The sequence below is a fragment of the Protopterus annectens genome, chromosome 7.part0, assembly GCF_019279795.1.
Source record: "Protopterus annectens isolate FY-2018-M chromosome 7.part0, PAN1.0, whole genome shotgun sequence".
NCBI classification, from domain to species: Eukaryota; Metazoa; Chordata; order Ceratodontiformes; family Protopteridae; genus Protopterus; species Protopterus annectens.
This window is the reverse complement of record NC_056739.1, coordinates 515,984,374-516,011,064: the sequence shown is the minus strand read 5'-3', so window position 1 is coordinate 516,011,064 and position 26,691 is coordinate 515,984,374. Positions and strand designations below refer to the sequence as shown.

Sequence of the window (26,691 nt, the reverse complement as noted above, 5' to 3'; positions counted from 1 at the left end):
AATTGCATTTTCCTGCAAAGTCAAAACAGTCCCTTTTGGCTGTATGTCTTACTGTTAAAGGTAGAGTATTTTCTGAATCCCCAGGACTGGATAGAAACTGTTGATCCTACAAAATGATATGAAACTCTATGACTGAAAAGAATCATTTTACATGCAGTTTAATTAACATGATTAATTTCTGCAAAGATATCTAGCTCTTCAAAAAATCAGTGTTAAGGAACACCTAAAATGTCATTCACTGATCCTTTATAATTATTTTTGCAGGTAGACATGCTCCCTGTACTCCCCTCAGAATGTACACTGAGCAGCTAAGACACCTCCCCCAAGAACGTGCATTGAGCAGTTAAGTCACCACAGTCCATATTTGAATATACCATCTCAAAGGTCACACAAACTCAAAGAATAGGAAAAAGGTAGAAAACAAAAACAAAACTCATTTTTTCCTCTTCTCTTGCTGTATTATAATATACTGTAGTACATACATTGTGATTGATATTTTCCATCCAAATTCATTCAGAATGACATATATGTAGGCCAGATATTTAGATCTGGTATGGGGAGTCATCATAACTAGAATCATATATTGATAGGTTGCCCAAAAATTATTGTATTCAAGGATTAAGATAATGCAGAGTGAATATAACTAAGTGTAGTTTGTTAACCTATAAAACAGTGGTGTCAGACTATTCCTCAGCAATGCCATTCTAAATTTGAGCCCCATGTAACAGTCACTATGTATTTTCTGTGTCATGTAGCAGAGGTATAGATAATAAACTTAGCCAGAGCGTTTGAGTAGGAAGCACCTTTGCCTTTGACACTAAGAAGACCAGAATACTGTGGGGTTCCATCCTTGCACCAAGTGTCTGAAATTATGTTTCATTACCAACAACATAGGACATCACGGGCACAGGGGTGTAGAGTTCTATACTCATGAGGTGCCAACTTTTAGATGAGAGTTGAACAAAGGGTTCGCCTGCATAAGTCTTTTCTGTAGTACCTCAAGTGGATGTAAAAAGTCCTGTCACACTGATTAAAAACCAGAATCATTTTATTAAGGAAACTTACACCTTATAAATCAATTAAAAACTGCAGCCAAAAATAAAGTGTTTTAAATAAAACACATAGAAGTATAAATAAAATAGCATAACAAATGCCCCATCAAAGAATTAAAGCCATCTACTGGAAATTAACCTCAAAATAACCATCATTTACCCTCTCAACACACTGTCCTCAGATAACCACAAATAACCATGGATTTCATCAAGCTGTTCTTCGACATCCTACTTCTTACTATAAAACCTGCCAATGCAAATGACCCTCAAACTGCCAAAATTAACAAGCCTCAGCCTTAGATGGGTCCTCGCCTTTTTCTCTTTACAGCCTACATGCCATAATGCCCTCAGCCAGATGTGACACCTATTAAATTCTGCATGTCCTTTGTCATGTCCCCAATGTCTTTATTCATTCATCAAGTTCCATGGAGCTAGTTGCGTAATTTCTCAAAAGCATGTTTATAATCTTTATGAAAATGTTATATTCCTCATTTATCAAAAGTAAAAAAATGCATGTTCTTAATATCCTTCTTATCCTCAATTCTCCAGATGAGTTTATTTATTGTATAATTTATTCTAATAGCCCCATCCCTCCAGAAATAAATCTATAAATTAAAACTTCCAAAAGAAATAGCCTGTGCCAGCCACCTATTTAAACCATATATTTCTCAGGTTATCCAAACATGGGAAACTCACGACATCCATCTTTCCATTCACACCTTATTTCTCTGTTCATGTCATCTGCCCGATCCTGAAGTAACTCACCCCCTCCCTTACCTGACCTAAGCTGGATTCTATGCTTTAATTTAGAAATGTCCTGCAGATATCCCTGTCATCTGTAGCATCTCCCCACTGGGCCTTTCATCTGTAGCATCTCCCCATTGGGCCTTTCATCTGTAGCATCTCCCCATTGGGCCTTTCCTCCCTGCTCTTACTTTCCCTAATCTCATTATCAAAACTGAGTCTACAATGTGTTTTACTAGGCAGAAAAGAGGAAATCCTGTTTTCTTCCCCTTAACAACAAACACACTTGCCATCAAAATCACAAATCCAGTCTAAATTTATTCTTAAGAAAAATCTCCCTGTCCCTACCTTTTTTATTCAGGAGCTAAATGATAATCTTCTACCACATGTACATGACCCTACCTTATGTTTTTTACCTTACTTCAGTGGTACATTAGCTGTATTTATATGCAATATTGTATTTTAGAATCATCCATACAAAACCTGCACTCCTTTGTGTATCCATAAAAGTAACAATCTCTCCCTCAATAACTGGTAGTTCAAAGGGTCCCTATTATTTTAGTGAACGCAATGAATTGCAAACGCTGTTTAGTTGGACATCATTACGCAAAATGGCAAAATACCGAAAGCACGGAACAGTGATTTTTTTTTCCTAGGGAAAAAAATCACTGGAACATTTTCAGGACTTTGCTATTTCCTCCACTGTGGTGCGATCTTGGAGTTGGTATATTTAAATAGGGGTGTGTGGGGGAGTGAAGCCCTCCACTTTATTTTATGTTTTGTTTTTTTTTTTACAGATCAGAAATTTTTTTTCCCTGGGAAAAAAATCACTGATCCATGTGTTCGACATTTTGGGTTTTCAGGGATTGTGGGTTGATTATATAGCATACGCAATTCATTGCATTTGCTTATATAATATAGACCCAGGTTTAAATGCTCAGCCTACCATACAAAGCCACATACCATTTCTTGTAACCCTTTCAATGCCACCAAAATTCTTATCAAGGATTCAGTCATCTGAAAACTCACTACTTCAAATCAAGCTCACCATTCATTGGAAATATTCGCCACCAATGACAAAACAACAGTAATAATTTGCCTCTACTCCATATAAACTGGACCAGCCATGTTTAGGATGCCTCTTTCATGTAACATATTTCTTCCCTGGGTAGCCTCACCTCCTACCCTTTCTCCTCCTCCTACAGTTCAAACTCCCCACACATAGTGTGAATTCATGACAGACATGGTCATAAGAGACCTGAGTACTTACGTGGACAATTCTGTCTCATTTGTACATAATCATTGCCAAGAAATTCTATCTGGCCTATTTAATTTCCAAGGGAAAATCTTCAAGATCCAAGTAAGTCAGTCCAGCCACTGAACTACTCTTTCCTTATCAAACCCATCATTGAATGCAATAAAACATTTGATATGTATGAAATGAATTATATTGCACGGCCCAAAAGCCCAAAAGATACCTTACCAAAATAATCAAAGTCCAGAAATATTTCAACCATCCTTGTAGATCAGCATAAGTCTCACTGTACCTAGTGGCCTACAATGTGCTCCACAGTGACCTCTATCTTCCGTTTCAATGACATGAACAGAAATTCTCTGTGGATAAAGTTGAGAGTGGCAAACCCAAGGAGATTTAAAACATGTTGTAAAGCAGACTGAAAATGCAGAATGCAAGTGTATTAATATACTTGGTTCTGATGCTACACCAGGTTTAAATGGTGTAAATACATTAAAACCTGTTTTAAAAAAAGTATTTTATGCTATTGATTGGTTGTTTTAATACCAAAAGGTGGTCTAGGATTTGAACATGTGATTTTAAAAAGTTTTTAAATGCTGCGTACACCTAATGAAGCTATGTGCGAAAGATGCACTTGCTTGTGTATTTATTAAATAACACTGATTTTTTTTTTCCTTTGGTGACTTGAGTGAGCTTTGTTTTGCATCTTCCTTTTCGACCTATGAAAGACCAAATCCTATTTGTCATTCCCTTTCTTTGCAAAACCTGTCGCTCTACAAACACCCACACTAGTGATATAAATCTACACCAACAAATAAACAAGACACACTAGAGATATAGATTCATAACTCAATGTATTCCCAGCTTATGAAATAAGTTAAAGCTGCATGTCAAAAATGTACTATTTTAACTACCTTTTGAGGCTTTTCTTGATGATCAGATATGTAGACACAAATTTACACCAGGTCTGTCATGTGCAACCCAGCTAGTATTTCCCATTCTGTCTATCTAGGGCATTTTTATTAAGAAAGAAGATTGCCTCCCCTTGAAACTCAATATCATTACATTTACTCCAGTGTGGAATTACAATTCTCACGTCCTTAACAGTATATTGCAAACATTTCAAAGAGCACTAATACATTCTTCAAGAGTGAGGGGACAAAAGACTTCCCAGTCACTATACTGTTCCTTTCCTTGAATATGCAAGTCAGTTATACACATTATAATTTGAAACAGACAAAAAGCTGCTAACTTACTTTATCCATTGTAAAATGCTACATCTTAGACTCATACTCGTAAAAATATTCACATTTATCAAGAAAAGGGTGCATTCAAATCTAATTTTAGTGTACCAATGTAGCCTCTGGAAACAAACTTTTTTTATTTCCTTTATATCCTTCCTTTTGTCTTTTTTAGACATTTTTTCAGTGGAACTAATCTCTCCCTCTCTTGATAACTTTATATTAACAAACTAACTTTATTCTAAATCATTCTCACAAACCTTATATTTATTCTGCTCTACTAATCCTTTGTCTTCTTTATGCCTTTGGCTCACAATACCCCATTTCATCCAAATATTTTACTACTGCTCCAGCTTGTGACTGTCTCCTTATTTCAGTAAAGTGGAGTCAGAATTAGTATCAGAACAGTCCCGTATTAAGGTTTCTGTTTAACTTATCCTGTGACATTTAGGAAATATTTCAGTACCCTATTTTACATATTTCTTAATACGATTTTGTTTAAAGGACCACTGAGTTCCACATTCTGCTCTCCATATTTTGGGGTACTCTGCAGTAGTATGACCTTCTCCTTACAACAACAACAAGCTGTGGGCTGTGTCATATAAACAAGCAGCTCTAACAAACTTGTCATAGTGATGTTCTTCCATTTGAACCTCACTGTTATACGTAATAAAAGTATAGCATGCAACACACACAAAGCAATCACTACAGAATTGCTTGTGAAACCAACTTACCAGCTGCAGAAATTATAAAATACTAAACCTACGAGTCAAATATCATGAAATAGTGAAGTCGACCACTAATCAACCAATCGCTTTAAAAGCTATGAGACACTTTATGCTGCCAAACTTTTAAAGTGACACCTACCTGGGTTATTCCTCCCCTTTAGTCAACTAGATTTACCCAGTATATAAGGAAATGGATACAAATAATAAAAAATATTATTGCTAATAATGTCCCGAGAAAATGCTCAGAGCAAAACTGCAATACTAATGGCTTCCATGAAAAATATGCAGTATGTAGACATCTTAACTGTTCCTTATTTTCACAGATATTTCTCATTCTAGCTCAAAATTTTAGCCCCTCCATCATTGAATTTCTGATTTTCTAAAAGGGCAGTGATGATTGCTGTCAGTAAATGTCGCCAATAATTATGGCTAAAGCCTTATTATTCTTCAGAATTCCAATGGTGATCTAAGCATTGTTACACTGTTTACTAGCTGAACAGAACAGTACCATTGTTTGAAAAGTACCTCCAACTTAGAGCATTGTCACTGACTATTTGTGCATTTGTCCCTAATTTTTATTCTAAGCCCCAAGCTGATCACACCAGCCATGAAAATTAGAAGTTCACCAAGCAACCAGAACCTTATTTCACTTCTTTTGACTTGCAGTACATCTTTTGTTCAACAGTCACTCACAAAATTCTGCACCAACCCATTTTCTACCTCCTGTCAGTAAGCTGTAACGTATCACTTCCTTACATTACCTCTTTGGGTGAACAGTATAACTTGAACCAAGCAAGTGCACTGTTTAGCTAAATCTGTTTAACTAAGGAAGCCCAATGTATCTTGAACAAAAGCATTCATAAAACTGATTGAACTATTGTCTAATTGGAAAATAAAACTCGGGCACATAAGTGATTTTCAAGATCTGTGCCTTACAGTGGTGAAAGAGCACTACTGCCTGATTATATGAGCCTCTGTACACAGAGATTCCTTTGGATTATGATGACTATCCTTTTATATAACTGCTATGCACTGACCCCAGACTAGACACGAGAAGCACTTTGTATGACTCATGGTTTACATGAATTGCAATGTGTGTGACATGATGCATTTTAAAGTATTTATTATATAAGTAAGGGATAAAAAAATGAGACAGGCTATTGATTCTGCAATGTACTGCATGGATTCTGTCCAACAGGGCACAACAAATTCTGATAACTTTCATCATTAATAAACAAAATGAACCGGCAGAAATTCCAACCCATTTATTAAGTAAAGTTAAAATGTGCAAATAAGGTTAAGCGCTTTTGTCTCTAACAATTCTCAGACTTCTTCAGAGAATTGTTACAGATGAAAGCACTAAACCTTATTTACACATTTTAACTTTATTTAATAAATGGGATGAAATTTCTGCCAGTACATTTTGTTTATTTGTGGTTTCGGCATTGACTTTTGGGTTTTGGAACTTTCATCTTTACTTTATATACTGACTAGACATGTCGTTCAGCTGAATTTTTCTGCATTATGGCAGACTCAAGTAATGCACGTGTATTTTAAAAAAAATAAATTATAATATTTACAAAACGTACAGGGGGTTTAACTTATTAAATCATAGTTATACCTCCAGGTGTTTCCCCTACCCTAGAATCATATTAGTGATGCCTCTGGGCATCTAATATTGCCTGTTCATATTTAATTAATAATTCCAAAATGCTGTATACAACACATTGAAAGATTTCATATTAAAGTTGTCATAATGGACAACACAACTGCATCAAGCTTGACCTCTTTCTAATGCAGCTGTAGAGATCATAACTGTTGGCTATAAACTATCTAGAGTTTATCTAAACAATTCTGCGTTGGTTTATGTTTACTGTGGAGTTGCCTGGTAACAGAGGTTTTATTTGAATTTATATTTTATTTATTGCCACTGTTTTTCATTGTTTATAGGAAGGAAGGGATAGCTTGTAGACAAGAACATTTACTTTGATTTATATTTTGTTGCTTTTACCTTTAATTTTCACTGTTTGCTGTTAAAAAGAGGTGAGAATACAATCGATAGTGATCAGAAGCTACTGATATAAAGAAATTCCAGCTTTTGTCTGACTTTCTGACCTTGCATCATGAGAGCCACAGCTTTACTAAGTATACCTTATTTAGTTGTATATTGCTTGTAAAGCTGATTTAAGTTCTCTTTGAATTCTGTGGGAAACTGATTTTGATGATCCTTTTCTTTTATAATTTTTTATTCATTTGAAGCTGAATATAGATTTCTTAAACGAGTATGCCAAGATGGTTTGTTAAACCACAAATATCTTGCACAGTGTAATAAATTTGATGTATATTTAAAAGTAACACCTGATAACACTGGTGAGTTGTGTTTTTCATGTCAAAATTTGGATGATTTGCCTTCCATTAACAGTAAATCTAGACTTACTGATAATGAGTCCACTTGTACAATTGTCACAGCTTGTAGAACTGTTGTTACAAAGATTAGGACTGGTGATAAATAATGTTAGACAAAGAGAAAATAGAACAGACTTTATAAGGGATGTGTCTATTGTCTGTAAAGATTATTCAGTTCCTATGAAACGAGACAATGCCCCTGACAACTTTAGAATTTAGGATCTAAGTATTCAGCAATCTGAGGATTCAGAGTATTTAGAAGGAAATAAAGAAAAAAAAGAAGAAAGGAAGAAATTCACAACAAATAACAAGGAAAGTAAAGTAAAGGGAATACATAGTGAAAAGGGCACTGCTTTGTTATGTAAAACTCAAAGATTACAGGGAAGGATAATATTTTTCTATCAGAAAACCTTTAGTCCACAGAAAAGGGCAGCATTTTTCCTAAAGAGCAGGTAGAAAAAAGAGGCAAGGGGCAGGTAAAAAGGAAGAAATCAACATGGAATGTGGAAGGATTTATGAACATTACTGTAATAAAAAGATGAGAAAGACAGGCATTGACAACATGGCTCAAGCTGTGGATGTATAAAGCCAGCTGGATGAGAACAGTGTACATGTAAATGTGATAAGCAAGGAAAACAGTGGCATTAATTAGACTAATGATGGTCATCCCTTTGTGACAACTGATAGAGCAGATATTATTGAATTAGAAGTTGAAGATTTTTCACATCTGTTCAGAAAAGATATTCTTGTAGTTAGAAATTCATTTATTAGATTAAATAATACTTAGATTTCAGAGAAGATAACAAATACTGAATAATGTTATGCTTGCCAAGAGCAAATATGGATGATGTGAGCAGTCTGTACCACACCTTAATGTAAGGAAGTACGGTTCTGTTTTTATTCATGTCAGTATAAATGATCTCATCAGCATGGACTCTCTGAATGCTAGTAAGGAAGTTACAGCCCTTTTACATAGCATAGCATAGCTAGTACTGGTGTTAGGACGTATTTCTCACAAATCACATATAGAAAGGAGAGTCAGGTCACCGTGAATGAAAAGATTTTGTGGGGTAAATACCCACATGAAAAAATGTCCAATTTTTAAAAATAAACAAGACATCATGACTATAACTATTATAGAGGATCACATATAAAACTTTAATGATAAAATAGGCCAAGCGTTTTCAGGCCAAAAGCCCTTCCTCGGGTCAACAAACAATTAAAATCAATTTAAAACAATGTATCCATTTTAAAAAATGGAAATGTGCAGAGCATCCAAGCCTAATTGTAGGCACATGTATTCAGACAGGATGGTGTGCATTTGTCAAGACCAGGGAAGAAAATTTTTGCAGCAGATATTTTGCAATATTTGACAAACACAAGGCAGGATTTTTGCCAGGTTGAAAATTTAAGAGTTCACAGACTGCAACATTGGATGCATGTCTGATGGTTGCTAATGGTAGGAGCATTAATAGTAAAGTTTTTTTTTTTTTTTGAAAATTCGTACATTCCCACAAGATTGATGTTGTTATTGTTTATGAAACACAGTTAAAGAATAAATGACTAGAAAACAGTTATATGTTTTTACTGTAACAGACATTCTAACAAAAAATCAGGTGGAGGTGTTATGACAGGGATTAAAGATAGTTATGAGACCTGTGATTATTACACGTTCAGTGACAACACCAATGATTATTAGATGTTCAGTGACAACACCAATACTACAGACTGTGTAACTGTGACAATAAATACAACCCTGGGACATTTAACAATTGGAGTATATACACCACCAAAGCATGCTGATGACCTAGAGGAATTCATACATTTCTTGCATGAAACACAGGAGGGAAGAATAATAGTGGCTGGGAACTTACATTTAACAGAAACAGATTGGAATAATATATATTCAACAACATTTGAAAAGATCCAACTAGAAAATAAATTATTTATAACTTAAGTTCAGGAACAACAATTGTTTCAGATTGTAAAAAAAAAAAAAAAAAAAAAAAAAAAACTACCAGGGAAAAGAACATACTAGACATTGTGTTCCTAAAAAATTGCTGTTACTTCATTTCAATTTTTACCACCATTCATGTGCAGTGATCATGGGGTTATAAAGGTTAATTTATTGATAACTAGTTCTGCTAAATTGAAATCTAAACCAATGCACAGAAGAATTAAATATTATATGGAAGCAAAACAGTCACTATGTAAAACTAATTGCAGTGATGTGTTCATTAGAAAAATTGCAGAAGGAATGTTGAAAGTTGAGTGCAAAAATTTAAAAAAAAGTGTTTTAACATCAGGATCTAAGCATGCAACATCAAGGAGATATATTTCTATGAGAGCAAGATACCTGATTAATGTGAAAGACAAAAATATAAGAAAAGAAAAAGAGGTTGAACTACAACTTTGAAAACTGAAATAAACAAACTGGAAAAAAAAATTAAGCGTAGTGTGAGACAAGAGCAAGAAAATTTTGAAGAAATTTATATAAAGATATTGAGCATAATAGGAAACTATTTTGTAGATATGTAAGATGTGGAAGGGCAAAGACATATAAATTGTGTGTAGATTCTTAAATTTATTCTCAGACACAACAGATTATAAGTATATTTACAAAATCTTATGCAAAACAGTTTGGCTCCACAAAGGAGGTGATAAGTTGTGACATCCAGGTAACCTCAGATACTGAAATCAAATTAGATTATATTGAAAAAGAACTATGCAAACAAAGCACTGGGAGGACATGGAATTAGTAATAATGACCTGAGAATACTTCAACAAGAACTTATAGTACCATTATATCTATTATTTACTAGGCCATATAAATATGGAGACAGTCCTCAAGTTTGGAGACACGTGCTTATTAAGCCTGTCTTTGAAGGAAAGAGAGTAGGACAAACTCAGAGTCATACAGACCCTTAAGTCTACTTTCATGTTGTGGAAAAATAATGGAGAAGGTAATATTGGATACGTTATTTTCAGAACTGGATAGGTTGGGACTAGAAACCATATATCAGCATGTATATGTTGAAAACAGATCTATTACCACCTGTAATATGATGTTCTATAACAATATAATAATAGCTATAAATTGTACTGTGATGTAATTTATATAGATTTAACTTCAGCATTTGATAGGATCATACACAAAACACTGATCAATAAATTAGAACAACTAGGTATTGATTTACTCTTGATAAGATGGATAGCTGCTTGACTTACAAATAGGACATGAGAAGTATCATACAGCAATTGTACAGGTTAAATTGTTGGTTACAGTCAGGGTGTCCCACAGGGCTCTTTCCAAGCCCTTACTTGTTCAGTTTGTATCTTCCAGACCTATTTTTTATCTGAGGTGTTCTACAGTCTGTAAGCAGCTGACCTGAAATTGGGCAAACTGATTTCATGTGTTACACATAGGGCATGTTTGCTAAAGAATTTGACTAAATTGATCGTAGGATCATAGGAATTTACTAGGCTTTTGGCCCTGAGGCCCTTATAAGCCTAGTCAAGAGTTTAGCCCATGTTTAGACAAGTTAGCACCCAAAGCACCTGTCCAGCAGGGACACAGGTGGAATCCCAGGGGTGTATTTTCTGTTTGCCATCCAATTATCCAGTTTGTACTTAAAAAGAGATAATGAGGCATTCTTGAAAAACATTTCAAGGAACTCCAAGTGAAACCACACACCACACCGCAGATAATAAAACCCAACATTTATTGAACCAGTAAACTCATCGCTTTCATCTGATTGTATTCTAGACTTCATCAGAATCAATGTATTACACAATTAAACTAGGTATTCTGCTTGATGTGAAGAGGAAGTATATTCCACAAATAGAGGAGTCTTTGGGATACAAATCTGTCCCACCAAGTCCTATTGATGTCACAGACCAGGTTGAGGTTGCGCATGCGGGTTTCTCGAGTGGTTGATCATTTGGGCAGAGGAAAATAATATGCTGATAAGTACATCAAAAACTAAGCATATGAGATTTGGGAGACATAAATTGAAACGTGAATATTTAGGTTTACCTTTGAAAACTTGAAGCACACATTGTCGAAAGACAATTGTGCGGAAGTATGTTTTCAAGTTTTCAAATACCCAAATAGAAATGCAGTGAATGTGCAATGAGCGAATGCACATTGACATTCGCTCATTGCAGATTCGGCATTGTGGGTGCAAAGTGCACTATAGTGGGGATCGGGAAGTGGACTCTTTCCCCACTGTAGTGTGACCTTAGAGTTAGAATAATAAAGTAGGGGTGTGTGGGGTGTGTAATTGTAGTTCGAAAATCAGCAAATCTGGTTTTCGATTTGCTGATTTTCGAACATCGGTGCATTTTGGAATGACAGTTTTCGTCACTCCGGTTCGCACAAAGGGCCATTCGGCAGGTTGATTTTCAACCTTTCAAAGGTAAACCGAATATTTAATACAGCACACAGTGATTGAAACTGTAGATTTGTTTAAGAACCTGGGTATATGGGTATATCCAGCTTTGAGCTTTTCTAAGCATATCAACCAATTGGCTAATGATAGTTATAAAACTATAAGTTGTATAAAAAGATTTATAAAGTCTAGTAAATCAGAAATGATGAAGGCTTTGTTTGTTAATTACACTAGACCCAAACTTGAGTATGGAACAACAATACAGAAACCTTATATGAAAACAAGCATAAGTAAACTGGAAAGAGCACAGCAGAAATATACTAAGGGCATCCATCGATTTGAAAATTTAAGTTATTATGAAAGACTAAAATATCTGAACTTGTACAGTGTCTCTTATAGATATTTAAGAGGAGACCTTATTCAGGTATATAGGGCATTTAGAGACAACTACCTCTGGGAATGTTTGAAATTATCAAAAAGTAGTAGAAAATCATCAAAGTATGCAGAAAATTCTATAGGACTGAAAAGTGTATTAATTGATTCTCTGAGAAAGCAGCTGATGCATGGAATTGACTACCAAATTACATTAGAGCAAGTACTAGTTTAGATATTTTTAAGAACATCCTGGGCACTTATTATGAGAACAACTGTTTTGGTATATTGGCAAGCTAGAAGGGCATTAATGCCTGTGCTTGAAACATTTGTATGTATGTATGTATGTATGTATTTATACATGAATTTTGCAATAATTTTCATATTTCTCTAAATATCTCAATAAACAAGTAACACAGGCAGAATTGCTTAGCCAAACATAGAAGCTTACAGCTCCTCTACAAAGGGTTGAGCTGAAATTCCTCAAGCATTGGTTGCACAAAGCAAAAGATTATATTTATACAGGAAATCACTGGTGGTGCAATTTCTAAGTGCACACCAACATTGATTAAATTTTTCTGGGAGACGTCACTTTTTCAAGTTGGGGCAACTGCGGAATTGGTATGTGCAAGTTCAGGGGGAGGGGTTAGGGCAAACCCCTCACATTACTGGGGATGCATCAGGACTTACCCTTCTATAAAAACATTCAAAGTTAACTTTTTCACCATTCTGTGTTTTGGTTATAATTTTCCCCATTTCTGATGCTTGTGGTTTTGCTGTCTGTTAAGCTATAGCAGAGCCAAAGCTCACAGCTGGATGTACAAAATACTGTTGACACTGTGTATAGATTCAGTAGTGATTAGATATCATAAGGTGTTTATAAAGCATTTCAAAATTAATATTTACTATATTTATAGTGACTTATAAAAGCCATGTGAACACTTAGAATTAAATGAGTGTGACCACTGTACAGATTTTGCGCTAAACAGTTTGCTATTTATATTTCATAAGTAAAATGTATGGTTCTACAGATATAAACATATTTGAAGTCAGGGGGCTTTAACTTGATTTTGTCAAACAGTTTAGGATTCATCTGTTAAAAGTTACAAACGCCCAGAGCACCATTAAAGGGAATGGGTTAAAATAGTTTTTGGGAACTTGTATGTAAATATTTGTAATTGTGTTTGTACTATAAAACAAGAGCTGCATATAGCTGGTGCTGTGAAAGTGGCATTACCTCATTTTTTCTGAATTACTCAATGTATATTTTATGTAAATGTATTGAATTGGCCATAGGTGTGAGTATGTGTATGAGTGTGATGTGGAACAACTACTGTGGCAGGGCTAGCTACCAGGTGGTGTAAACCTTGGCTCTAGATGACTGTCACTGTTGAAAAAGGGGTTGTGGGTGGATGGATGGCTTGAAAAGTAGATTATGGAGCTCAACTTACTTTATAAGCTTCTTTTTATAAATGGCATGCCAATGTTATTTGTGTTTTTTTTTTATCACTGCTTATTTATGCATGCTTTGCAGTGTTATTATTATTACTATTATTATTATATGTCCAGCCTGTTCGCTAACTGAAAATGTATATCCTCTTTAAATTAAAATGACAGCTGCTGGAGGATAAATTTGTGGATATCCAGCAGTTTGAAAGACATATGTTAATTTACATGTGAAGTTGCTAAAAAATGAAACAGCAATATTCTGGAAAACAGTACTGCAACTGTGGATGTCACTTGTAGTAAAATTTGTACTTGTAAAATTGTTTGTACTTTTATTGCTCACGCTGAGTTTGCTGCTATTTCATTACTGTTGACAATTAACTGGATCATTATTGAACTGTTTCCTTCCACAGAGCTATTTCCTGCTGTTAAATAGCCTACCACTACCCTATCTTCCAATATCTATCCTACACTACTCCTCCATGACTCCTCCACACTATCTCACCTCATTTACATGTCTTTTCATTCTCACCATTCTGTATAATGCATCTTCTTATTCCAATACCACACTACCCGCCTCTTTTTCACCCCACTTATCCTCCACTATCTCCCTTCCACATCCTTCATCCCTCCATTTTTATTTGATATCCCCTCCCTCCTTCAACCAAATCCATTTCATTACTTTAAACTAAAACACCATACACTCTACAAAAAGTCTCCCACTTTCAAATGTAAATTACATCTCCCTTTTACTTTACTCCACAATTCTAGGTTTCAACTCCTCTACTCCTTCTCTTGTCTTGCTCTTGCAGGAGATGTCCATCCTAACCCTGGGCCAACACCAACTAACATTCTCTCCCCCACTACCCCCACAAATAGGCACAATAATAAATACCTTAAATTTATTACCATTAATACCCAGAGTATTAATAACAAAATAACAAACTTTCATGCCTGGCTAAATATAACTGAACCTGACATAGTAGCAGTAACAGAAACCTGGCTAAAACCTCAAACTAGTAACTCTGAAATTTTACCACCTGGCTACCAAGCACTCAGGTCCGATCGCCTAAACAAAAAAGGTGGTGGTGTAGCCTTAGTCTACAACTGCCTGCTAAATCTTAGCCCATACCAAAATACCATTCCCAACTTTAATAATGCAGAACTAGTCATAGGAATCCTCAAAATAAACAACTTCAAAAGTATCTGTATTATAACCATCTATATCCCTCCTGGAGACAGCTCCTCCACCCTAGAGAATATTCTCTGTTGGGCCTCAAACAATATTAAACAGGAAACTTTCATTCTAGGTGATGTAAATATTGATTGGAATAATATTAATAACAATACTCCCCTTCAGTCTATCAATCTTTATAATTTTACTCAACTAATAAACAACATTACCAGACCTAACAAAACCAACCCTCCAGGGTCCATCTTGGACTGGATCCTAGTCAGCCACCCTAACAATATCTCCAACTCAGGTACCTTACCAGACTCATTAAGTGATCATCTCCCAGCCTTTATTAACCGAAAAACCCAACAGCTCCCACACCAACAACAATATGCCCACTCTCACAACCTAACTAATTTTAATCCTTTAGTATTTTCAGAAACCCTTCAACTAACAAACTGGGATTCACTAAACACTCTTCCCCTAGATGAAGCCCTAGAACTCTTCAATACTATCTTCCTTAAAATCCTAGATTCCCAAGCCCCTCCCCGTACAAAAAGGATAAAGTTCAACTCTGCCCCTTGGCTAACTAAAGACACTAAAACTCTAATGCGACAAAGGGACAAAACATGGAAACTATACAACAAAAATAAAAACCCAGCCTCTTTACTGCAATTTAAGCAACTCCGCAATCTTGCTAAAAAACTTATTATAAAGGATAAGAAATCTTACTACGGCAAACTTCAGTTCTCCCTCACAAATAATCCCAACAAATTCTGGAATTCCATCAATTCACTCTTACGTCCAGGTACAAAATCCAATCCCTGTCCAGACAATAATAAGACTGACACTGAAATAGCAACTCTCTTTAACTCGTTTTTTACTGGCTCAATAGCTGAACTGACTAAATCCTTCTCCTCTTCCACCCCTACCTCTAACCCAAAGCATCCTTCTACACCCATCCCTCACTCCAACTCTCATAACCCACCTCCCACTTTCATTCTACATCCAGTGTCTACCACCAGTATCAAACAACTTCTTCGCAAACTCAAACCATGCTCCAATGCCCCTGACAACATTCCATCACTCTTTCTCAAGCTCGCAGCAAATGGCATCGCCATACCTATCAGCATTCTCATCAATAGATCCATCCAAGAATCTTATGTTCCCAAACTTTGGAGAGCTGCCCACATTCTGCCCCTCCATAAAGGAGGCAAAAATAACACCATCTCTAACTTCCGCCCAATAGCAATTCTTTCCCCAATCTCGAAAATTCTTGAAAAATGCATACACCAGCAACTCATGCCCTACCTTCTCGATAACCATCTCCTCACTCCCACACAACATGGGTTTCGGCCTGGCCACAGTACCATAACCGCTCTTCATTCCTTCCTATAAATTGTCAACCAAGCCCGTGACTCTGGAAAAATTGTCTCCACTGTTCTTCTTGACCTTTCTAAGGCCTTCGACACTATATCCCACACTCTCCTTCTCAACCACCTCTCTAACCTCAATCTCTCCCACAACTCTCTTTCTTGGTTCAGAAGTTATCTCTCTGATAGATCCCAAGCTGTGAAATGGAATACTGGTACCTCAAAATTCCTACCTACCCCTACCGGAGTCCCTCAGGGTTCTATTCTCGGGCCTTTGCTCTTTAACATCTTTATCAATGATCTCCACTCTTCTATTCCTCTTGCTCAAATAGTACAATACGCAGATGACTCCACTGTTATCTGCTCTGCGCCCAACCTTCCCAAGCTCCAAGCCAAAACCCAATTGGCCTTCACAACCATAGAAAATTGGATAATTCAAAATCATCTTTCCCTCAATGCCAATAAATCCCACATCATTCTCTTCTCCCCCTCAAAAGCTCTGACTCCTGATAAGTCATCCTTCATAATTTCTAGCCTCTCCCAGTCCTCAATAGAAGTTGTTAGTAGTGCTAAATTACTCGGAGTAACCATTGATGAACACCTGAAATTTAATAATCATATTCAACTAAACATAAAGAAAACTCATCAGAAGCTCGGTATGCTTTATAGAAATGCAAACTTTCTTACTCCATCTTCAAGACAAACTCTCGCCACTACCTTCCTTCTCCCTTCTCTACTGTATGGTGCTCCTCTTCTATCCAATCTCTCCACTTCTATCTCCACAAAACTTGAAAGTTGCTACTACAAAATTGCCAAATTCGCTACTAACTCCACTCATTCTACACACCACTGCATCTGCCTCCGTAGTCTTCAATGGCTAGAACTCCCTAATTAACTCAATTTCCTCCAACTTACTACTGCACACAAACTAATCTTTAAACCCACTGCTTGCCCAGCATTATCTAATACCATCACCATATACAATCCTCCAAGGCCCCTAAGATCTAGCCACCAAAATCTTATTTCAGTTTACAAACCCAAACGACCCCCTGGCCAACTCCTACTTTCCTATACTACAGCAAAAAAATGGAACTCACTTCCTTCCCTTCTAAGAGCCACTACAAACTATGAACACTTTAAATCTCTTCTTCATTCTCACCTTTTCCAAAATTGGAAATGTAATTGTATACTTCCTACCTAGATCTCAATTTATCCTAGTTCCATCCCACCCCTGGTTCCCCTTCTTCTGACACTCTCCCTAGCTCCCTCTCTTCTTCATTATCTCCTCCTTCCTCCCTGAATAAACCCTTTATTTTCCTTCAAGTGCTATGCTTACTCTCACCTTAAATCTTTTGACTTTTTTCTCAAGGTGGTCTCCTGGACTCAACCACAATTTGAACATTAGTTATCTGTTCTTTTCTATCCTCTTCTGACACCTCTCCTTTAATTTCTTTGCTTCTTCTTCGTTTCTCCTATGCATCCCTGCTCTTGCATTCAAACTCTATCTATAATTTCCTTTCCTTTCCTACTTTACTAACATTCACAGTTGCACTAATATATCTTTTTCTTATGTATAGTGCCCAATGCACCTCATTCTTGTTTGGAAATTGTTAAAGTATTATGCTATTAGAACAGAGTGTGTTTTTGTGTGTATTAGTTTAGATCTGTTCTGCTGTGTTTTTGTGTGTAATGTATTATCATGGAGCTTTTCTCCCCGGGCCTCCACTGAAAACGGGCTTTCGGGCCCAGTAGACTTCCCAGGTTATCAAACTGGAAATAAATAAATAAATAAATAGTGCTACTTACAGAGTACTAGATAGTTTTTCTTAAGAAGACTTCAGAGACCTCAGTCTAATTTGAAGGAAGTAAGCACAGCCTAAACCTTGTACAAGCATCAGCAATCTAGAGCATGGTAAACACACAGTCAAAGATGTGCTGGTATCTTCTTGCATTGTGACGCATTCCACAATAGTGTGACATTCAATATTTTTGCAGAAAAACCTGCAGAAGCAGATACATGACCCAGAAGGAGGGGTGTAAGGAGATTCACCACTGGTCTTTATAGGTGCTTAGAGTCAGCACACCTCATAGATGCATATCCTTAATGGTTTTATATATATATATATATATATATATATATATATATATATATATATATATATATTTATTTATTTTATTTAGTTTACATTTGTTGACCGGGTTGTTCCGACTGGATATATGCCCATTTTCAGCAGAGACCCAGGGAGAAAAACTCCAGAGGTAGATACAAAAGAAAACATACATAGTACAACTTAAGAACATTAACAGACTCTATAATTAACAAGTATATTAAACAATCACCCAACTTGAGAGATTAACTGATAACTTACAATACAATATATTACAAGTAGTGAAATAAATAGAACACAAATATAACTAAATTATTAGTCAGGCCTGGAGCAAGGACAAAGCCAGTGAGACCTGAAATACTGCTTAAGACTTTCCTTGAATAGAGGTAGGGGTGCCTCTAGAGTAATGTTAGTAGGTAGGGAGTTCCAAGTTTTACCCTCAGAGTTGACAAACAGAGAATCTCTGGCCGAATTGTTGGCTTTGACAGTTTGCACTACAAGTCTATTGGATGAGCGGAGAGGTCTGGGGTTGCAGTAGGGGTAGATAATGTGCCTAAGAGCAGGTGTATTATCAGGATGATAAAGTACTTTATGGGATACTATAAGCTGGTTGTACTGAATTAACCTATATATATATATATATATATATATATATATATATATATATATATATATATATATATATATATATATTTAAGTTCTATTTTGCTTATGAATTGCAAAAAGAAGTGCCCAACAGTTGCTGTAGCACAATGCAGCAGGGTAAAACTACATACTAAGGTATACTTTTGTTATCTTGGTGCAAAAGTATGGGCAGGGTGGGGAGAAGATGGCAACCTCCTGGCATGCAAAGTGTTAGGTGGCATGATCAGGAAATGCCAATTGGTCAGTAGTGCATTAATGAAACAAGCAGTTTTTTCTTTTCTTTTCTTGTTTTGCTTTCAAACTTAGAATTCAGGGGAGCAGATCAGGATCATGGAGAATGGACCTTGCTCCCCAAGTTGGAGATGAGGAAGAGCATTATATTAGGGAATGGAGCTTTTTCTTGCTTCTGTACTTAGAGTTCTGGGGCATCAGACTGGGGACTGGCACTGGACACTAGGTGAGCAAACTCTGCCTTGGTGCATAGATTTCCCCTGTTGCACTGTTCTAATCTCCACCATCATGCTTATAGAGTTCATGAAAATCTTTTACTCACTAGGCATGATTGTGGAGCTAATGAGACCATGATAAAATAATGAGTGGATCCAATGCTGTTTGAGCAATGCTTACAGAGAGCTCAGCAATCTTCAGAGTGTGTGTGTGTGTGTGTGTGTGTGTGTGTGTCTGTGGTGGGGGGGGGGTAGTGTGATTCATTATTTTGGGGACAAAGTTGCTTGCACCACAAGGACCTCCATTTCCTTTCCTACCATCCAAAAAAGGTTTTGATTTTTTTTTTAAGACAGAAATTATACGCTGTGTGGCTTTGTATGAATTAGCAGAGAAGGTGAATCACAATACTGACAATACAACCCTGGAGTACCACAGAAGACCCCACAGGTACCCACAGGTACACTGATGCTGTTGAATTACATACAACTGAGTTGGGTATATGTAAACGTACTCTACTATGGCTGTATGATGAGCTAAGACTGGCTATAATGCCTTGCCCCATTGTGTACCATCCTGTATTAATCACTGGTGACTTTGGTGTGCTGTTGTGTGATGTACCAGCCCTATACCAGGGCATGCAGTGATTGTGAATAGTGTCCACAGATACCTCAGTGGTCACAGCAGTTGGTTATTCTATGAGGCTTTGATATAACAGGCAACATGAATCCAGTTAGCAGTGTGATGATGCCATAAAGGATATATAACAATGTCAGTGGGAAAGGCTGAGCCATGTACTTGTACAGCAGATAAGCTGTTGTGATAAACATCAATGGTCCCTTATTAGAACTTGAACTCCTTAAAAGCTGAGAGGTAAAGACAATGCAGTACCTACTGCTGATTGTTGAAACAAAATACTTTTATCAACTTCACCTCTTTTGGGAATGTTAGCTCTCTGTTGAAGCTTATGTGAGTAAAAGCAGTTTGGTGTCAGATAAGTACCTTCTATTGCTAGTTAGCTAAGCTGTTCGTTTTAATTGACACTTACAATCTCCATAGAAATAGAATTAAACAAAGCTTTTTTGTCTTAGTCACTACCACACTGTGCCATTTATATCCTTTACAGAACTCTTCACATGCATAGGTGATTAGTTGCTTGGATTTTCCATTGCAGCAGCTGTGGCCAGATTCCTAACAAGCTGCTAGGTTCCTTAGCAAACTGGTGATGGCAGGTTGAAGACTGTCACTGATGGTAAAGATGGGGTTCATGTGCACCCTATATTTTCCCATTTATTAACAATATACATTTGTCTTGTTCTTCTGATACAGCTTTCATTCACTGCACATTGATAGAAGTCAGCTTAATAAATAAATAAATAATAAATAAACAAATCCATCCTACTCAGCCTTGGAATCTGAAACATTCTTTTCAAAGCTTTTTCCAGTATCCCTGTCTCATTCAATAGCTGATAGCCCTTTTGTTGTATAATCAAAAACGATATGAAATTCAGTGCATTGTCATCTGCTAGTTATTTAATAAGCTATGTGCCACTGAGAAACTAAAGGAAGACTTTAACCAAACCAAAAACATAAATGAGGGTCAAAAATAAAAATAAAATGGTTATAATAGGTGAAAATAGAGAGTTGATCATTGTCTTTAAAGTATACGGCAGGGACAATTATGAGTGCAAAAAATAGAAATTAGTGAACAAGAGGTTACGATGAACAGTACAGTTAACATTTATGCAATTCCCAAAGGCAAAACATCAACCATAATTGTAAGAGAAGGTGTAGATTACCTTAATTCCTAAAGAGAAGCACTTCAGTAATTAATATGTGGAGAGATCGTGAAAAAGAATATACTATTGTTTCATGAAGTAATGGGCTACCACATACAGTGTTCAAAAATGAAGGCTGCATTGCATTTAGAGATAGACGTTATCACTTTGGAACATTGCTGTAGATTCTGACGTCTACCTTATATCCAGAGAACCTGCTTGTTATAACATGGATACTTACTGGTTGAATTTATTTTACAGGTACTCAAACATACACAAGTACAAAGAGCCGCCAACATGCCAGCCAACAAACAGAGTAAGTACAACTTGAGCATGTTATTTTAATGTCATGGGTTGAAGAATGTACTGATAAAATTTTATAAACCTTTTCTGAATATTTTTTCACATCATGCAGTAGAAACCAGTGCTGAGCAACTTAATATTGATACAGACATTTTCCTTAAAAAAATTATTGGAACAGACAATAAAGAACCTGGTGTTAATCTCAGTCTTTTTTTTTTTTAATATAAAGTTTAACATGTAGAACTTTGCTTATACCTTATGGCACTAAATTATTTGCAATACTATTGTAGCTTCAGATATATATATATATATATATATATATATATATATATATATATATATATATATATATATATATCTATATATCACAGAAAAAATAAAATCAATAAAAAATTCTTCCTTAGGATGCAGAAAACGCTTAGCACTTGTGCTAATTGCCCAATATGGAATGGATCAGTAACAAGATAGCAAAATAATGTGTCTCAGAGACGGGTATGGCTGCAAGAAGAAAGACTTCATCCTCAGATCATTAACATATCTCTGAATCACACATTAGCTCTGTCATACCTGACTGCAGTAGCTTTCTCCCTAGCCCATGAGTCACATTAGCAATGGCACCCACATACATTAACACACCCACACAGATATTTAGACACCCATGAAAATACACATACACAGGCATAGAGACACACACACAAACACACACACACACACACACACACACACACACACACACACACACACACACACACACACACACACACACACACACACACACACACACACACACACACACACACTCCCACAACACTACAGCCAATCTACTCAACAACAAACAACCCTCCACAATTTATCACACTCACAGAAACAATCATACATTCAGCCACATGTGCTCCACTACAGAAACACACACACACACACACACACATACACCCAGACATTCCCACAACATATACCCACGTTCACTCAACAACAAACAAGTTTTGACACAACCAGTGACACTCATGGAAACATTCACACACATACACACCCTAACACACACACACACACACACACACACACACACACATGCACGCACACGCACACATACACACACACACAGACAAAAACTCATGTTGCTTCATTCATAATCACACACACACATGCACACACATGCACACACATGCACACACACACACACACACACACACACACACACACACATACAAACTCATGTTGCTTCATTCATGAATATACAGACATGCATCACACACACACACACACACACACACACACACACACACACACACACACACACACACACACACACACACACACACACAACAACCCCCAATGCCAATTCTTTACACCATGAGTACTTTCAAAGGAATGAAAAGGTAACAGGCATATTTTTACAGTGGTCACTCTTCCCCTACAATAAAATTTTACTCAGGAACAGATTCAAATTATGAGTGGTAGATATTTCCAGGGGATAGCACATCACTAATTAGCATTAATAACTTGCCTAGACAACTACATTAGCATGCATATCTACCCCTGTGATAAAACTCTACATTGATGCCCCTAGAAAAGAAAACCTTAGTGGTAAAGTGGTCTACTAATTGGAAATGTGAAGCAAGATGGAAGAAACTTCCAAGTTAAGGCTTTCACATTATGGCAAGTCCTTCTAAATACCAGCTATTGACTCCAGTGAAGTAAAAAATAAGCAAAATGTGATCAGCAATCTGAATGTTCAAGATGAACATTATGAATTTGTTAATTGGCTGTGTTTATGTTCAAATGTAAAGAATATAAACTGTATGCTTTTGGAATACTTCTGTTTAATAAATGCACCTATCTTTAATTAGTGCTGTTGTTATAATTTGTTTCTGGGCCACACTTGCATTCCACATGAAGCAGCCCATACATTTTGGTTCAGTTCTCATAAGACGTTCTTGGTGTTGTAATTATTCTTTTGTCATAGTATTCTGTGGCCTACTATACTAGCTAATGCCTGTTAACTAATTTGTAATTTCATTAAGATACCAGAATAAAAAAAAAAACATAAAACAGGGTACTGTTATATGACGATCTGTATATATCAGATGCTAGAAACCATATAATCAATATCTCCAGCACCATCTTTTTCCTTCAAGCTAGCACTAGCCATCCTGGGACAGAGTAACAACTACCTAGTACTTTTATGAGAAATGTTTGCTCCTACCACAGGTTCTACATATGAGAGGTATAGGCACTTACTATCTCTGGAGATCAGCCTCTCATCCATACAGATTGTCAGCATCCATAATGCTGTCATTACCGATATCCACCTCATATATTATCCCAGCCAACAGATCTTATACTGAGGTACTTAAATTTCTGCCTAAGCTGCAGAGGGATTCTGAGGTACTTAAACTTCTGCCTATGTCACAAAGGGATTCAAGATGTAGGATAGAACCAAGCTGCTCAGTGGCATAATTTAAAGCAAACTTCACTTTCAGCACCAGAAAGCACTAAACATGAGTCGAGGGGGTCACTCAGCTGGTAGGCAAAATCATTCAAGGCAACCTGACCAAGCCAATGCACTTGAAAATTTCCTTGTCATGGAAAACTCCATAGTTAAATACACACATACACCACTCACCAGGCTAACCAAGGAAAGAGTAATAGTGAAATGTCTTTTGGATTCCAGGATTCAATATGTCATAAGAGCCTTCAACTCCCTTCCACACAGGTACACATTTTTACATGGCAATTTTGCACGTGAGAATGAATGACTTGTGAAAATCTTTTATCATATGAACAGAAACATGATAGAGCTCTATGGGTAAGCATCCTGGATTGGTATGGAACTAATGGTAAGCAGCCCTCTACCCTCACTGAAAATGATACCGTAGTACAAACAAAAGATAACTGACCTCAACAACTGGCTTAGTTATAGGAGACATTCAAAGGCAGTCTAATGTGTGTCAGCCTGGAAGGAAATGACTGGGAGTCTTCCCTTCTTTACCAGACAGGGCCTGTATCTGCCATTTCAGAGCTTCTGTATATTGGCAGAAACTTTATATACCACTCATTCCCTTTATAGACATGGTTAGGTTCTTCTTTCTACCAATATAGTAATGCAAAATAAAAGTAGCATTGCTCAATGCTAGAAGCCTAAGTAAGAAAATACAGTCCTTTCAGGCATTCCTGATCATATTGATATTTGTATAATTACTAAAACATGGTTCCAATTTTATGGTAGCCCCCCCCCCCCCACAACCATATCAGATTTCAATGCCTACCACTCATTTAGACACAATTTCACTGTGCTGAACATGGTATTGTAGTCCTATTCTTAAGAAATCTGATTATATCAAGACTAATCAGGTAAGATAATGATCTTAAGTTCTTCCACATCATATGTGCTAACATTAAGGATCCATACCAAATCATAAGCAACTACAAAACCCCAACAGCCGTAACCCAAGAAACCTACCTAAGCAAACTAGGTTCCTTCTCCATTGAACAAAATGCTGTTTTCCTCTACCCATCCATAAAACGGAAAAGCTTGTGTACTATTACAACTATGTATGTTCAAGCTTCTTAATTTCAGAAATGCACACTCCTTAGGCAAATTAGTTTTCCATCTGCTTGAAAAAAATGGATATATTCCTCAAAAATATAACGTTATTATGGTCTGTGTCTAGAATTACCACATCAATAATCAAATCTGACAGCTCCTCAGTAATATTCACTATAAGGGTGAAATAAAATTTACCTTCAAACTATACTGTCTTTAGGGATTGCTCAAAGGCAAATGTATTGCAGCTAGCTGATGACCTGAAGCAACTTAAAATATCCCTCCTCTCTACAATCCAGGAGTGTAAAAGGCAGCTTTCACAGACGGCTTCTATTCACACTTCAAAGTCTGCATAGAGTCATCATTCTCCATCCAAAAGGAAGAAATGCATTATTTAAAGGAACAAACTGAATACACAAATGCAACAGACTCCATCCTCAAGGAAGAAATTCATTGTTTAAAGGAACAAATGGAATACTTTAAGCTGTACAAGCAAACCTAACAGGCTAAACAAGGAACACAGAAGAAAAATGAACTCTTTCAAGAATGATTTGAAAACTGCCACATCTATAAAGGACAATCAGAAAGTCTTGTTCATATATGTTAGAAATCTTAAAATCCGTAACCAACACTGCACTGAACTGATAAATTTCAAAACCATATATTAATCCCTCGTGGACATATCCACCATACTAATCAATAAATTTAGCTTTCACTTTATCCCTTTACCTCCCTCGAACTATCTTACACATTCCATCTTGTTGGCCATTGTCCCTCAGATCACCTCTGAGCAGGTCCTGAGGATATTCTCCAATGCCAAGATCAGTGGTTCCATGAGTCCAGGCAATATGTCCATCTGTTTTCTCATTAACATCAAGCCTATGCTTACTGGCTCAATACTAAATATGTTCAGCCTCAGCATCTCAACAGGATACATGCCAGAGGCATAGATAAAAGCTGTGGTGATCTCATTACATAAGGGAGGATCTGACACTGGTGTAGCTACCTACAGACCAATATGTCTAATCATCGTTATTTTCAAAGCAATGAAGCACATCATTATGGAACTTATAAACAATGACTTCCATAGCCTACAATCCTTGGGCCTAAACCAGTTTGGTTTGTCATAAGTAGATCCATCCTCCTATTCATTTGTTTTAGATGTGACTGCATACAAATATTTGGTGGGTAGGTTAAATACATCCTTCTATTTTAAAGAATGTAAGAAAAGTTCATATTTGCACAGTGTGACTACTCACTCAACGTATGCTTACACAAATGTGTTAAGAAGTTAGTTCCTGATAGCATCTAGACATATTAGTACTGCTGATGAGCTGGTAGGAGTATTTTCTACCTTTAAAACTGATTTTAGGGAAGATGGGTATTCTGGTAAAGCTATAGGTTATGCGATTAATGAAGTTATGTCACTGAGACAAATAGATGCTACAAAATATTTTATGAATACTAAATCAACATCGAGTAGAAATGAGACAGATAAATTATTAAAGTGACACTAATCTGTTCCAGAAACATGAATAGGTTTTGTGAATAATGAATTCTAAAAATTAATTGGTGAAACTCCATCATTTACATTCAAGGAAAAAAATGTCTTTTAAGAAGCAGTTATATTATAGATAGTCCAATAAGGTTTCTCTCAAAATAGAAACAAGAAATATTATTTATTTAT

General features: G+C 36.4%; 1 protein-coding gene across 4 annotated transcripts in view; it reads left to right on the top strand.

The window, feature by feature from the left end:
* TRAF3IP3 (TRAF3 interacting protein 3) overlaps nt 1-26,691 on the top strand; it is a 967,079-nt gene that overhangs the window by 597,910 nt on the left and 342,478 nt on the right. For all 4 annotated transcript variants that reach the window (XM_044077128.1, XM_044077127.1, XM_044077126.1 and 1 more), the window contains exon 4: nt 21,419-21,473. In XM_044077128.1, the coding sequence (XP_043933063.1) occupies nt 21,419-21,473 (55 nt within the window). The remainder of the gene's footprint in view (nt 1-21,418; nt 21,474-26,691) is intronic.